Source organism: Chenopodium album, chromosome 24 (genome assembly GCF_948465745.1).
Source record: "Chenopodium album chromosome 24, dcCheAlbu1.1, whole genome shotgun sequence".
NCBI classification, from domain to species: Eukaryota; Viridiplantae; Streptophyta; class Magnoliopsida; order Caryophyllales; family Amaranthaceae; genus Chenopodium; species Chenopodium album.
In genome coordinates, this window is record NC_137857.1 from 28,546,956 (window position 1) to 28,561,078 (window position 14,123).

A 14,123-nucleotide genomic window follows, 5' to 3' on the forward strand; every position below is an offset into this window, starting at 1 on the left:
TCAGTAGCAATCGACAACAATTATCTTAATAATTGTGTTGTGGAATGGAGTCTCTTCTAAGATTTCCACTCCCATTGTACGTGTTTGAGGGAACACTTCTTGCAAAGAGGTTATCATTAATTCACAATGATACGCTATGAAGTTGTCATATCACTCATACGGTTTTATAATCAGGCTACTTTTTGAGAGTGAGGGATAGCTTAAGTGGTTAGAGCTTCCCTCCTAATTTTAGGAGATCCTAGGATTGATTATCCATTTCTCACCCCTACCCTTGTGGTTCTCTAAACACCCAAAAAAATAATTTGGCTATTTGCTCGACTTTTATTATGCATGCAAACTTGCTATTAGCCTATTACACATTCATACATAGTCTATGTCCAAGGGAAAGGACCAACAATTTATTAGCACACAATCATTTATAATCGTATAGGTAAGCACATAACCATCCGTTTTGGGTCGATTAAAGTCAATGTCCTTCATTTGACACAATAATAACGTACCATGCTTTTTCATAAACTAACCAGCAACTAAAATTTTATCATATAAATAGACTTTTTTTACACGAGGTTGTATGCATCAGTCTATTTCCCATGATCAAATTAATTAGAAAACTCTATTAGATGGATGAATTTGAAAGATCTACCCAGTTAATTAAAAATTGAATGGCAAATATAATAATAAAGTTTAAAATGTTTGATATTCAATGGGAGTTATGGCTTAATTGCATACAACTTTCAACTTTACAAATAAATTTTAGTAATCACCTAATTATATTGTGTTATAAGCTTTACCAATCACGCTAAATTTTCAACTTACAAATGCAAATAAACAATGCTTATGCAATAGAGAGATATTCTTTTACCAATAAATTATCTCAACATTGTCCAATAAAAAAAAATCGTGCAAACATAGGCCAAGAAAAATTAAGTCGCAATAGCTAACCACTCCGCGCGCAACACGCGAGTTGGCTGCCCTAATTTTAAGAAAATTAATTATATCCAACAAATAAAATTTGATAAAGCATACAAATCAAATACTAGTATATAGAAATTATAATATCACAATCTCTATTAATAGGCAAAGCAACAAATTATCTAATTTTTTTAATCTGCCCGAAGTTGAGAATTTTTCAGGCGGGCTTGATCAGGTCTAGTGATCATATTAGTGAATACTTATTTATAAATGTATTTTAAATAAACATAAAAAATCAATCGAACAACAAACTAAAATCTCAAAAAAAAAAAGTTATTAGCAAAAGTGCAAACATACACAAAATTACAAATAATATATCACCTTTATATCTAATAAAATTATTTTTTAATCACAACATTTATTTTATAGCTATAGTATACTCTATAAATCAATTTGTGATACTATGTACGTATAGTGGTAAAATTTCATAAACAAAATTGTAATTAACTTGAATATATAATTATTTTGAATTGAAATAAAATATTAGTTAAAGGTATTTGAAAAAAAAATTAAGTGATATTTAAAGTAATATCTTTAACATCTATCAAATGAATCAATTTATTATAACTTTTTTGGCAAAATCTAATAATACTCCATTTAAAAGATAGTTATAAATGAGTTAAACTAATATTTTTTTTTAAAGAGTTGAAATAATTATTTAGATGAATTTATATAGAATATTATGAACACCAAATAAAAAGGAATATATATTTGTTAAAAACAACACCCGGATGTGACACGTGTCACCCCGATGTCTGTTTTAGTATTAAGTTATTGGTGATTGATTGATTGATGATTATTGATAATCTTAACTGTTTTTACAGATTTTGTGCATAATATTAAGCAACTAGTTAAGCAAAAAATCAATTTGTTCCAATACCGGTTTTTAAAGAGTTATGGACTGTACTGGAACGAAGACCGGAAATATAATTTTCTCGACCCGGATATTGGACCGATCCATTTTCCCAGTCTGGACCCGGTCAGTGCCATCTACTCAAAAATTTGCATAACTTTGGCTGTCATATTGAGATCTGACTTCACTGTGTTTCATTCTTTGCTCTCCTTTGAATTACCCAGAAAATCAAATCTCATCATCTGCTCAATTTCTTCGCATTTCAAGTTATTTGAGAAGCAATGGATTCTTTCAGAAGACAAGCCAGTAAATTACGAGATCAAGTTGCAAAGCAGCAACAGGTATTTCAGAATTTATGCTTTTCAATTATTATTTTCTTCTTTTATTTTCAATTTATCCCGTAAAATTCATGGCATTGTAAAAAAATTAGTGCATTTCTGTTATTATAATGTTTATTTGATACTTTTTCAGTTGCCAAATTACCCAGCAATGTTAGGTGATAAATTGGGTTATATGTGTTTTTATATGAATATATGTAATTTGAAATCAATTTTTTTATGTATAGAAAAGTACAATTTATAGGTTTGAAATTTGTAATTTAAGGTGATAAATAAAGACTGTTAGTTTTGGAATGTTATTTTTATCATTTTATCAAGCCCTTGTGCTATTATTCCATATATATCAAAATGGCACTGTAACTCTTTTGGGTTCTAATTGCGAAAATTGAGTATACTGGAGTTCCCATATGAAAATTGATACTTGTTTCGAGTATATCGAATCCCATGATACCCATTTCAGAGGCTATCCAATTGGACAAATTCATAACTTGATAGTGTTTAAACTTTAGCCCCCAGAAAGAAAATGGTGCTGGAAATAACTTTTGGGAGAAGTTTTCTTGTTGAATTCTTCATTTGACATAGTGCTGTATTTAGCTAGTTAGGTGTTGGGGTTGTTTATCCCAAGTCCCAGAGGAAGTGAAGAGCTCTTTATAACAGGAAGCACACTCCATTAGTATGAGACCTTTTGGGAAGGTGCCCAAAACAAATCCGTGCGGGCTAGGCCCAAAGCAGACAATTTCATACTAATGTGGAGTAGAGTGTGTGTGTGCAGCCCAACAAGGTTAGGTTGGGTAGAAAAGCGCAATTTGTGGGTGAGAGTGTAGTATGGGGAATTGGGAATATTTACTGTGGCTGGTCTTACAGAGTTGTAAATTTGAGCTAGTTTGTTCAACTTGAGATCGATTTAATTATTCAGGTGAGAATTTGATAAATTTCATATCAATTCTTCTTGTATACATTAGATCACACATTAATGGTAGAGGCATAGAGCATTCTTCACTGTTTGTTGCCTACTGGTGTCTTTTGTCGTCTGTTGACAGCACGAGGGACACTTAGAATTTTGGCAATCAAGTAGTTGTCTTGTAGATATATCAAATAAAATAATATCATCAACTGAGTTTTTTGGGTAATGGATGAAAAGGAGCAATATGTGTTCTAATTAGTAAATTTTTAGTATTCACTGCTATTGATATTTGATACTCTGGATCTTGAATGATGTTCTAAAGCTTGATTCATGTCCGACGCTTTATAAGCTGTTATTTGTCCATTTTGTGGGTGTTTTCAGTGCATCTTCTATAGTATTTACATAACATAGGAAATCCCTGTCAATCCGGTTTTTTTCAGGCTGTAATTAAGCACATCAGTGGACCTGGCTATGAGAGCTCAGATATAATGGTCATTGACGAAGTTGAATTGCAGAGACATCAACAACTTGACAAGTTGTACAAATCAACTCGTTCAGGAAGGGTAATGTAGCTTCTTCTTATTTCCATCTCTTCATGTCGGTGTGTTTTTTGTATGTTCTGTAATAAATACGAGTACAATTTTATTTTTGGTTGCTGATGAACACTTTGTGATTTAGATGATTCCTGATCTACAAAATATATATATACATATATATATATATATATATATATATATATATATATATATATTGTTTCATGGCCAAAGACTAATTGCCTGAGCCTCTCCTATGCTGGCATAATGATTACCTTACATTGCAGTACAAAATAGTATAATTAGCTATTTATTATTCTATTTCCTGATAACTTACGTTTCTGAGGGGTGACAATTTGTAATAATTAAAGAACGTGAAAGGTGGTCGAATGGGATATGATGCAAAGAAGTCAAATTTCCCCAAAGTTCAACAACTTGGGTTTGCACATAATTTTATTTTATTTTTTTGATTAACCTTCAGCTTCCAACAGGGAGATGTAAGTTCAAATACTTGAGGGAGGAGAAAGGTGGGCAGGAGGGCTTATGTTGTTTGGTTCACTTACCTCGTTATTGCATTATTCCTTTTCTTATGGAGAAAGTAGGGGAGTAAACCAGGAAAAAAAAGACGAGCAAATAAAGATGTGATGGCAATTAGTTATGTTAAATCATGGCTTGAAAAGCATTAAATATGAGGCATTGCTGTTGGGTTATTGGTGGTCATTAATTTGGGGTGCAAATTTTGGGAGCAAGATTTTGCTAAGGGATTTGAAGTATTGGAGTTAGGCAGAGGTAAGTATGAACAGTGTGTAGTTGGTCTTATTATCCTCCTTTTCTTTCCATCTTCTATCTTCAACAAATATTGACTTAATAACTTTTTTGTGGAAGAGAACTTAAAAGTAATCCCTTGAAATAATGGTTAAAGTCACAAACATAAGGTCATAAGTTCAACCTTTCTTGCAGGGCAAGTGTATGGTGTGTGTGATGGTGCTTCATGGCAAGTGCATAGCCAAGGCTGAATTAGGCCATGAGGGTATGTGGCAAGTGTAGAGGACTAGAGGTGTCCAACACATGTTATTTTATTCTACCTCCGATTTTTTTTAGTTGACACATTCCTTTTTGGGAATTTTTTTTTAGTTGATGCGTATTCCTTTTTGGGAAGTTCATTTTTAGTTGACCCCACTACAAACTTGAGTAAATAAGCTAAGCACATGGTCTACCTACTTGCTTTAACATCCTCTCTCCTCTCCTTAAAGAGTGTGCCTAAATTGAACGTGTCTTCTAAAAAGAAACAGGGGAAGTAAGTGTTATAAATTAGTCTAGAATAAAAGAAGCTTTTCAGGATCGTTTTCAAGTATTACTTGGTATTTCTCATTTATAGTTGTGAAATTTTGTTAGCTAGTCAATTCATGTTGATCATTAATGTTGTGGACATTTGCTTTATTCTTGTATCATGGATTGCAGCACCTTTCACTTCTGCATATCTTGTCATGGTGTGTGTTCCCTGCATTATGTTGCTCTTTGGTTTTGGATTGTTAAATGATATTTGGTTCTAAAATTTTTTTCTACTTTGACTCACGTACTCAAGGAGAATAAGGGAGTGATGAGTAGGTTTCTTGGCATTAAGACAAAAAAGTTGAACTGTTACAATGATTAGGTTGACAATACAATTTAGAAGATATAATATGTGATGTTAATGCCATCATCCTGATAAGGGCAACACTAGTTCCTTTTTTATATTTTTATTTGGGGTGGGGGGGGGGGGGGGGGGGTGGGGATTAAAAAAAAGGGAAGCAATGGTATAATTATGCCAAAAAAAAAAATTGTTTTGTATGATTGTGACCTTGATTTATTATTTCTTGTTTGCATGATACATTTACTTGACCTTTTATCACAAATGGCATTTTCAGGATTTCCAGAAAGAGCTTGTCAAAGCTGCTGAAGTATTTGCAACTCTTGGCTACAGAAAGATTGAAGCAGGTAGAGGAGATTTGCGTGTATCTGGATCAGATATATGTTTTGTATTCTTAACCTTAGGTGATTTGGCATGTATGTAACATGCCTTGGATCCCAATAAACTGTCTTCCTCTATCAGGTCAATGCACATGAGATGTATCACACTTATATTTAGCACCATAATTCTTATATGCTCTACCATTGTTTTGATGTTATGCAAGTTGCATCTATAGGTTGATTGATTTCCTTCTCCTAAGGATAGGTCTTCCTTTCATTGTGGGATGTAGGTTACCTGATAATCCAAGTGAATTATAAGCATATGAAGTCCTTATAGGAAGAATGAGTTTTCAAGGTTAAAATCTTGAAGAAATCAGTCATATAAAGGAAGGCTTTTAAGTGAAAGTCTAAGATAGTTTTGTAAACTCCAATATTAGAACTTTTAGTCTTGTATAAGGAGTTTGCCTATGCATCTCTCTATAATCACCTAGACACCTACAGAGATCTCCAAATGTATCTCATATTTAAGGCCACATGCATTTGTAAATCCAAGGTTCCAAAATAAGGATAAAGCCTTTATTTAGATAGCTTGTTTGTGGAGAAGTTATACTAGTAAGACTTACAAACTCACCAACCATCATAGTAATTTGAGATGGGGCGTATCTCTTCTTGTATTAGGAAGTTGACACGTCTTTGGATTAAGTGATTGGAATTACGAGCATATGTTTATTTTTCTTGCTTTTGCATCACAATTGCTAGTTTCTTGGGTGAGATCTAGGAGAAACTTTTTGGCGATTGGCTTATGGCTTTTTTGGGTTTTCTTGTTGGAGAGAAATGATAGAATTGCTAGGTAAGCACCTGTGTGATGCACGGTTCTAAACAAATAAGAATTTTTTTTTAACGCTTGATATTCATGGTAAGTTTTTTTTCTAAATTATTATTCATTGGATATAATCATGTAAGTAATACTTTTTAACACAAAAAGGTTAAACATACATCATCATCTTAACTAATGTTTCCTTCATCTTAACTACATAATCTTAGTATGAGTTTGTTTGAACTTGAATTTGGTTGGAAGTGAGAATTTAACATGAATATGACTTGATTTTATTGTTAAATAAATATTGAAATGGATAGGATGATCTATTTCCATCACAATTGCAATGAGAGAGGAAGAAGAGAGGATTATTTTGCATAGCATTTGCTACAGCCTACAGGCATATTGGGAGGAGAAAATTTTGAGGCAGGAGGTATCCCATTTCATAAATGATGGAGTATTAATATGTTATTAAGCAATTTTGGTGCACTTCACATCAGAATATTGTGCTAGCTTCCCATTATCCCATTGCAAGTCAAATCCATGGGAAGCAGGAACAACTGAAATGTCCATTTTGTGTCCCTTTTACTCTTAACTTGAGATCAGGATTTGTGATTTTTCTGAGTCCTATTAAAATGTCATTGCCTAGGTTCTTTGGAGAAGTAGGATCTAGTGGAAAAACATGGTCCACATATATTGATTTCATGTCCAAGAGAACCATACCCTAGCCATTGCCATTCACCTCTGTTGTCTTCCTTGGGTTGTTGGCTTGCTGTCAGTTAATGTTGTTGCACAAAGATCCTTGTTTCCCTAGATTCATCTTTTTGCCTACCTCAAGCAATCATCATCACTCATCATCACTGAGTTGCCCCTCTATGCAAAACCTAACTTGATATACCTACCTTTGGAGTTGGATCTGGTCTGCACCATTTTTTTTAGTTCTTATTCTCCAAACTCTTATTATTTTCTCGAACTAACCATTGTTTAGTTTTTGAAACTTGTTCGAATCACCATCTTTTGAGCTCTTATTCTTCCAAACTTATATTATTTTCTAAAAGTAACCACTGTTTAGTTTTTGAAACTTTGAAAGGACGTACTAATGAAGGCTTTCCCTTGATCTAATATAGCTAAGAGCTGGAGAGGTACATCAGTAAAAGAGAGTCATTGAAATAAGATGAAGAGAGGACTGAGAGGAGATATAGAAGTAAAAAGATTGGAGAAAGAGCTATTGAGATATTGATTACATAGTTGTGAAATGAAGTATATTTGAATCCAGCGAAGTAATGAATGAATGCTGAAGTGGAAAGGTATACGTTTAAATTGTTCTAGGTTAAGGGTTAGTTAAAAACTTGATAATAGGCACTTCATTATAATAATTATCATAGAACTCTAGAATCTCTTAATGTGTCCTATGTATAATGTACATATGAATCCTGATTCTACCTAAACTAAGGGGCTGTTTGGTTCATTAAACTGGAATGGATTGGTATGGAATCTCTTACTAGGGAGGTATGAATTCTAAGTCCCATTCTATTTTAGAGCTGTTTGGTTATTTGTTGGAATGGTTTTAACATTCATTAATGAAATGGATTGTGAATCTTAGTGGGTGGGGGTGGGTATGGGATTCTAAGGGGATGGGGTAGATCTAGAATCTTCATGGTATAAGGTTCCATACCTAAAAAGCCTAACTAAACAATGAATTGGATGGAGTAAATTCTAATTCCATTCCAACCCATTCCAAAACGTCCAACCAAATGGCCCCTAATAGCATGCTAGTGTTTGATATGGAGGATAAAGGCATGCTACATGCTGTGTAGTGGATCATTTGAGATGGGAAGTGTATGTCAGCATATGTCAAATGTATATTTAGATTAGCTTCTCTGTAATATGAAAACAATCAAATGAAATGCTAATCAAGAGCACTCTTTTATTGGGAAGTTTTAGGCATTGCAACAAAAGGATATTGTAGTAAGGGTGAGGATGAGAGTACCTATTTTTTTTTGTGCAGAATTAGTGTTATACATGCATTTTAATACAATTTTCATTCATATAAATTTTTTAAAACCTTCTCAATGCTAGGTACTAAATTGTCCGAGGAGTGTTGCAAATATGGAGCTGAGAATATTGAAGACAACATTTTGGCTAAGGCTGCATCAATTTATGGTGATGCTCGAAAACACGTAGAGAAGGAGCAGGAGGATTTGAATAAACTGCTATTATCTCAGGTGGCTTAAGTTCTTGTTTATACACTTGGTACTTCTAGAAGCAATGAAAGCAAACATCTAATCTTCTAATTTGTATACTATAGCTCTTCTCGATAATTAAGTCCCTCATAACTGCATGTTTTTGGATTGTCTTTTATCCTTTGTTGTTTATACTTTGAGTCCCTTGTACCAATATGGAAGATTTGGTCCCCTTGTATGCACATTCAGTCCCAATGATATCTACATTCTCTTTCCGCCAGTGCACAACTTACACAATTACTATCAATAACTGTAAATTTATAAAAATATGATATTTTTTAAAGTATAATAGGGCGAATCTAATAAGATTCTATATGACTATATTTTTCCTTGTGTGCACATCATAAAAGATGATCGAAGGAGTATGAATAGTAACAGTGGATGTATTATATAAGCTGAGAGGTTCACTGTTTAAATTTTCTTCTCCACTTAAAGATTTCATTTTCAGCTTGTTTTTAAATGTCTGGGTATCATTGGCTTATTTTCTGAATAATATACTACTCCCTCCGTCCCATAATACTTGGGACGTTGGGGTGGACACGTAGTTTTAGAAAATTACAAGTGGGTACATTTAAAACATTTGTTTATTATATAAAAGATTCTCTTTTGTATTTTTATATTGTAAGAAAAGAACAAATGGAGTGGAAATGGGGTAGGTGAAGAGAGAAAATATGGAAAAATATTTTTGTATTAGCGGTCCCATTCCATATTTGGTAATGTGTCAAGTAATGTGGGACGGACAAAAATGAGAACTGTGTCAAGTATTATGGGATGGAGGGAGTACGTATTGATTATATGTGCCATAAAACTTTTCTCTCTCTTGTATAACTGATGATTGTCTAACTTAAGATTTGTAAGAATTGCTCCCTAGGTCTTCTCTTTTCTATCTTTTAGATGATTATAAATATTATCAATTTTCTGTTTACATACAAAGAGCATATAAAACGCCTCAAATTTAAATAGTGATTAGGCAACTGTACAAGGAATAGTGGGACCGTAATCATTTCTTTTTCCTGAACACGATAAATAATGGAGGATGAAGGGATATCTCGTGTTTGTTGGAATTTGGTAACTTAACTTAGCAATGGTTGGAGCAGTTGCTAATTTTGGATGCCAACTATTAGTGTTTGGGATCATTAGTAAAATATAGTAAATCTGAAGTCTTTGGGTTTTTGAAATCTATGTGTTAAAGTGTACACATGCATGATCTTATATTTTGTCACCAGCTCAGATTTCTGGAATGGAGTTTGAAGCTTGCATATTGAAAATACATGAGTCGGCCTACCGCTGCTGATATGTATGAATTATACAGGGGAACATGGGCTGGTCTGGCCAGGGAGGATCTTGAATGGCCTGGTTCAGGTCCAGCCACTGTCAAGTATTATCGGTTCAGGAGAGCAGAGCCCTTGAACCAGGACTGGACCAGTACTAGGCTGCTCCAGTTTTGACCCGTTTTTTTCTTTTTCTTTTTCTTTTTCTTTTTATTTTCTGTTAAATTTTCTGGATAGCCAGTAATCATATAAAGCTGGTTTTGGTTTATTGGGTTGAGCCAGCTAACCCATCTCGCTCCAAACCTTGAACGGCCCATTCTTGGCTGGTCTGTGCCTCTGTGGGGGTTCAGGTTTGGGCCATATATTTATTGATGTGTATTAGTTCACTTTCATAATCAACTTCTTCAAGTTCTGTACTTTTCGGCTGATTATACTTCTTGCTATCGAGCATCAAGCTCTGTCCTAATTTATCTGTGAAACCTTTTATCTATTCTCCTCTTTCTCTTGAATTTACAAGGCTTATTATCTTGAGTGTTTTTCTTTCCAGATATTGGATCCCTTGAGGCAAATGAGTACTGGCACTCCCCTAGAGGATGCTCGCCATCTTGCACAACGTTATAGTCGTATGAGACAGGAAGCAGAAACACAGGTATGTGACTATCCCTGCATAATATAGTGGCTCTGTACTAATTATATACCATCTCTATTTGTTTAAAAATTGCAGCTACCATCCAATTTCCTTACATAAAGTTTTCTTACTCCTCTATACCAAGGTCAATCATTAATAATATAGCCATTTGGTGATTTAGAAGAAGATATTTGAAGTGTCAAAGCGAGTCTTTTGTAGTCTGCGACCTTTACTGTTTTATTATCTCATTATTTAAATTGAATTTTAATTAAAGCAAAACAGGCAGTTGAGGTTAATCGAAGGCGGGCGCGTGTTAGAGAGGCTTCAACTCATGAAAATTCAGCAAAGTTACAAGCAGCAGAAGCTAGAATGCAAGAGCTGAAAGCTAACATGGCAGTGTTAGGCAAAGAAGCAGCTGGTGCTTTATCTGCTGTTGAATCACAGCAGCAAAGACTGACATTTCAGAGGCTTGTAGCACTGGTATATAAGACTGTCTAATCCGAATAATGCTTGTTCACCATAGAACCAATTTGGTGGCTCTAGTTCCTCAGACTAACAATCCAATGTGTCTCTTGAAGGTTGAAGCAGAAAAGAATTACCATGTTAGAATAGCAACTATTCTTAATGAGGTTGAAGCTGAGGTATACCTGCAGTTATGACCGCTAGAATTGGAAATTTGATTTTATCGTCCAACAAAATTAATATGTATATGTTGGCCTTTCTACTGTTTCAGATGGTGTCGGAGAAGCAGCAGAAAGAAGCAGCTCCTCCTGTCCTCTCAATAGAGAAAAACTCAGGGAAAAAATTGTACTGCTTAGCTGAAGTATGTAAAATCAATATCTGTTACATTTTATTTATGCTTAAAGCTTTGAATCTATATCTGCTTGTGTTCTTGGAGTGGAGTTTCTCTGTTGGAGTTTTGTGAAGTGGAGTGCTGGTACAGGGTAATTCAACTTTCTATAGAATAAGAATTGTATAAGGCTTAAAATAGGACTGATTTATTGCCTGTCTTAGAAACCTGAATTAGTAGAGTTGCGTAAACTTCTAAATTAGAGTGGGTCATTCAGATTACAATTTAATGTGAAGAGAGCCTTAAAATTTTTATAGTTCATTAAAGCATTGTATAGACAAAGACTCCCATCGTAATCTTTTAGTCGATTGGGTGATGTTCTGATTATACGTGTTGACCTGTTTAGACTCAGTCACTCTTATCCTTGATTGCTGAATTTGTATCTCACAAATATAATTTGGAGCTAAAATCTGTCCAATCAGCTTTGATTAACTCCCACTGATACAACTGCTGATAGCCTGATAGTTCTAAAGTTGGTTGTGACAGCTAGTGGGAGCAGACAAATAGAGATGAAAGATAGAGAGGAAGGGGTTGGGGGGGGGGGGGGGGGGAGGAGGCTTAATTCTTTTATCTCGAAGCCTTAGATTTGAAACTTAATTCATATATACACAGTCCCTCAAATTCATAAAAAATACAAGTGTATACTTTAGGTTGTGCTAATATGGATACATGCATGGGTATGAACTGTACGGGTGCAGGAAGGTGCGTTCCAAAATATACACACACTATAAAGTTCATATTTATACAAACATTAGATTTAAAGTACATGTTCTCCCTAAGGTTTTTTTATTGTACAACTATCATATTATCCTCCAATAGGATATGGACACTGGTACCACTTGTTCCCTGTTGTGCTCTAAGTTTCTATATGAACACCTCTTTGAGGATGTGCTATTAATTTAATTGGCCTCATATTTTCTTTTTATCATCTTCAATCTCGCATGCACATATTTTCTTTTTTGTAGGTTTAAATTTGTAAACTTAAATCAGAGAAGATGTTTGGGTGTACGTTGGCTTTGCTGAGGCTTTTATTGTTGTTTGTTTTATTCAAATTATATGTACAAGATGAGGGTTACATTTTATAAAATTTATCATTTATCAAAATGCTGTAGATATATTTATGTATAATAAAAGAAAAAATGTTAGCTTTTCGAATTGAGTTTTACTCGATTTGTTGATAAAGTTGAGTTTTTACCATTTAATAGCTCAAGAGATGCGTTGCCTCATTATTGCAGTGCCTAATTTTATTAAGGGCTTTATATAGTACGTAACTGAAACTTAGAGATTACAAGGTTCATTCTTCTCTTTCAGGCAATCCATCCATTCTATGCTGAAAATGACAAAGAGCTGAGTCTTGCAGTTGGCGACTACGTTGTTGTTCGCAAGGTTGATTTTGTTTTATTTTTCTTTCTATGGTTCTTGCTGTTGTTGGCCCTGCACTTTGCTTTCAATCATTAGTAGTCTTTCAAAAGCTATTAGTTTATTAGTATACTGTCCAATTACTGTGTAAATGTTGACCGTCAATTAAAAAAATAAAAATAAAAGAGAGAAAAAGATAATTAAAAAATTAAGAGAGAGAGAGAGAGAGAGAGAGAGAGAGAGAGAGATTCCCTCCCTCCAAATCTTTCCGTTGCAAACAAAGTAATACTGACCCTTGAGTCTACCTTCTTTATTTTGGTAATGATCGGGGGCAAACCTAATTTTTGGCATGCTGCTTTACAAATTGTCTTTGTACTTAATTCAAAAGGCTTTTTTGGTGTTATTTATTATTAATTTATGCTTTCGGCTCATTTTGTGTGTGGCTGGCTACACCATGTGGCCGCTTGTAAAAGAACATGATAACCCCTATAACACTGACTGAGTAACCCTTATATTACTATTTGAGTAAACCTTGTAACACTGGGTGATCCCTATAACACTGACGAAGTAACCCTTGTAACATTGATTGAGTACCCCTATGACACTAGCGAAGTAACCCCAGTCACATATAGGTAATTTAATTCTTTTCACTACGTTATTGCTATACAGGTGACCCCATCTGGCTGGTCTGAAGGCGAATGCAAGGGTAAAGCAGGTTGGTTTCCAACAGCTTATGTTGAGAATCGTCAGAGGATTCCTGCAAGGAATGCTGCTGCTGATGTTTACTAGACATAAATGGTCATCCTTCAGTTTCCAGCTATCAAACATTTTTTGACAGTGCTGAGTACAAATCTACAAGATTTTAGAATGTCAAAGTAGCAATTTCACATCTACTACAGGTACAAGCTACATTGCGGGTTGTATATTAAGCTAACGTTTGTAATTTACTGTATTAAGTACTGTGGAGTTAGACTTTTCTCCTTCATGCATATATGTTTGTTCTTTAAATTGCTAGCCTGTGGAATTATATATTGCAAAGTTATGGCAATGAAATGTATTTGTTTAGAGCTGCTGCTTATCACTGGAAGGGACGATTAGCCTTTATTGTTCTGAATTGTTCCATTTTCCATGCTGGTATTCAAGGAAACTTTGTAGACATATGTGTTCTGATATTTCAGAGGTCGTTAAAGCTCGTAGTGCTCATCTGCTGGTGCAATGAAAATCAGTAAGATGACTGATGAGCTGTGAGCCTGTGAAGTTGAAAGACCTAAAAAGAAAAAGGGCAGCTAATGTGGTACGTAAGGTGGTGGGTTTCCGACGAGGCTAGTCGTATCAAAAAAGTTGCTTAATAGGATAAAGTTGGCTTCAATTTAGAGAGGACAGGGTGGGGTTAAAGGGGTGGGAA

General features: G+C 34.4%; 1 protein-coding gene across 1 annotated transcript; it reads left to right on the plus strand.

Moving 5' to 3' along the window:
- Positions 1 to 1,982: 1,982 nt before the first annotated feature.
- On the plus strand, positions 1,983 to 13,703 carry LOC145611159 (SH3 domain-containing protein 3-like). The gene is made up of 10 exons (XM_081666438.1): positions 1,983 to 2,166; positions 3,508 to 3,630; positions 5,508 to 5,577; positions 8,447 to 8,592; positions 10,429 to 10,530; positions 10,792 to 10,989; positions 11,088 to 11,150; positions 11,243 to 11,332; positions 12,671 to 12,745; positions 13,388 to 13,703. The coding sequence occupies exons 1-10, from the start codon at positions 2,107 to 2,109 to the stop codon at positions 13,505 to 13,507; spliced, it is 1,047 nt and encodes a 348-aa protein (XP_081522564.1). The 5' UTR covers positions 1,983 to 2,106; the 3' UTR covers positions 13,508 to 13,703.
- The last annotated feature ends 420 nt before the right edge of the window (positions 13,704 to 14,123 follow it).

Bases quoted from the DNA above. Each gene is read 5' to 3' on its own strand.
- LOC145611159 (XM_081666438.1), top strand. From the start codon at position 2,107: ATGGATTCTTTCAGAAGACAAGCCAGTAAATTACGAGATCAAGTTGCA. The intron at 3,631-5,507 runs GTAATGTAGCTT...TGGCATTTTCAG, and splicing joins AATCAACTCGTTCAGGAAGG to GATTTCCAGAAAGAGCTTGT. The intron at 5,578-8,446 runs GTAGAGGAGATT...TCTCAATGCTAG, and splicing joins CTACAGAAAGATTGAAGCAG to GTACTAAATTGTCCGAGGAG.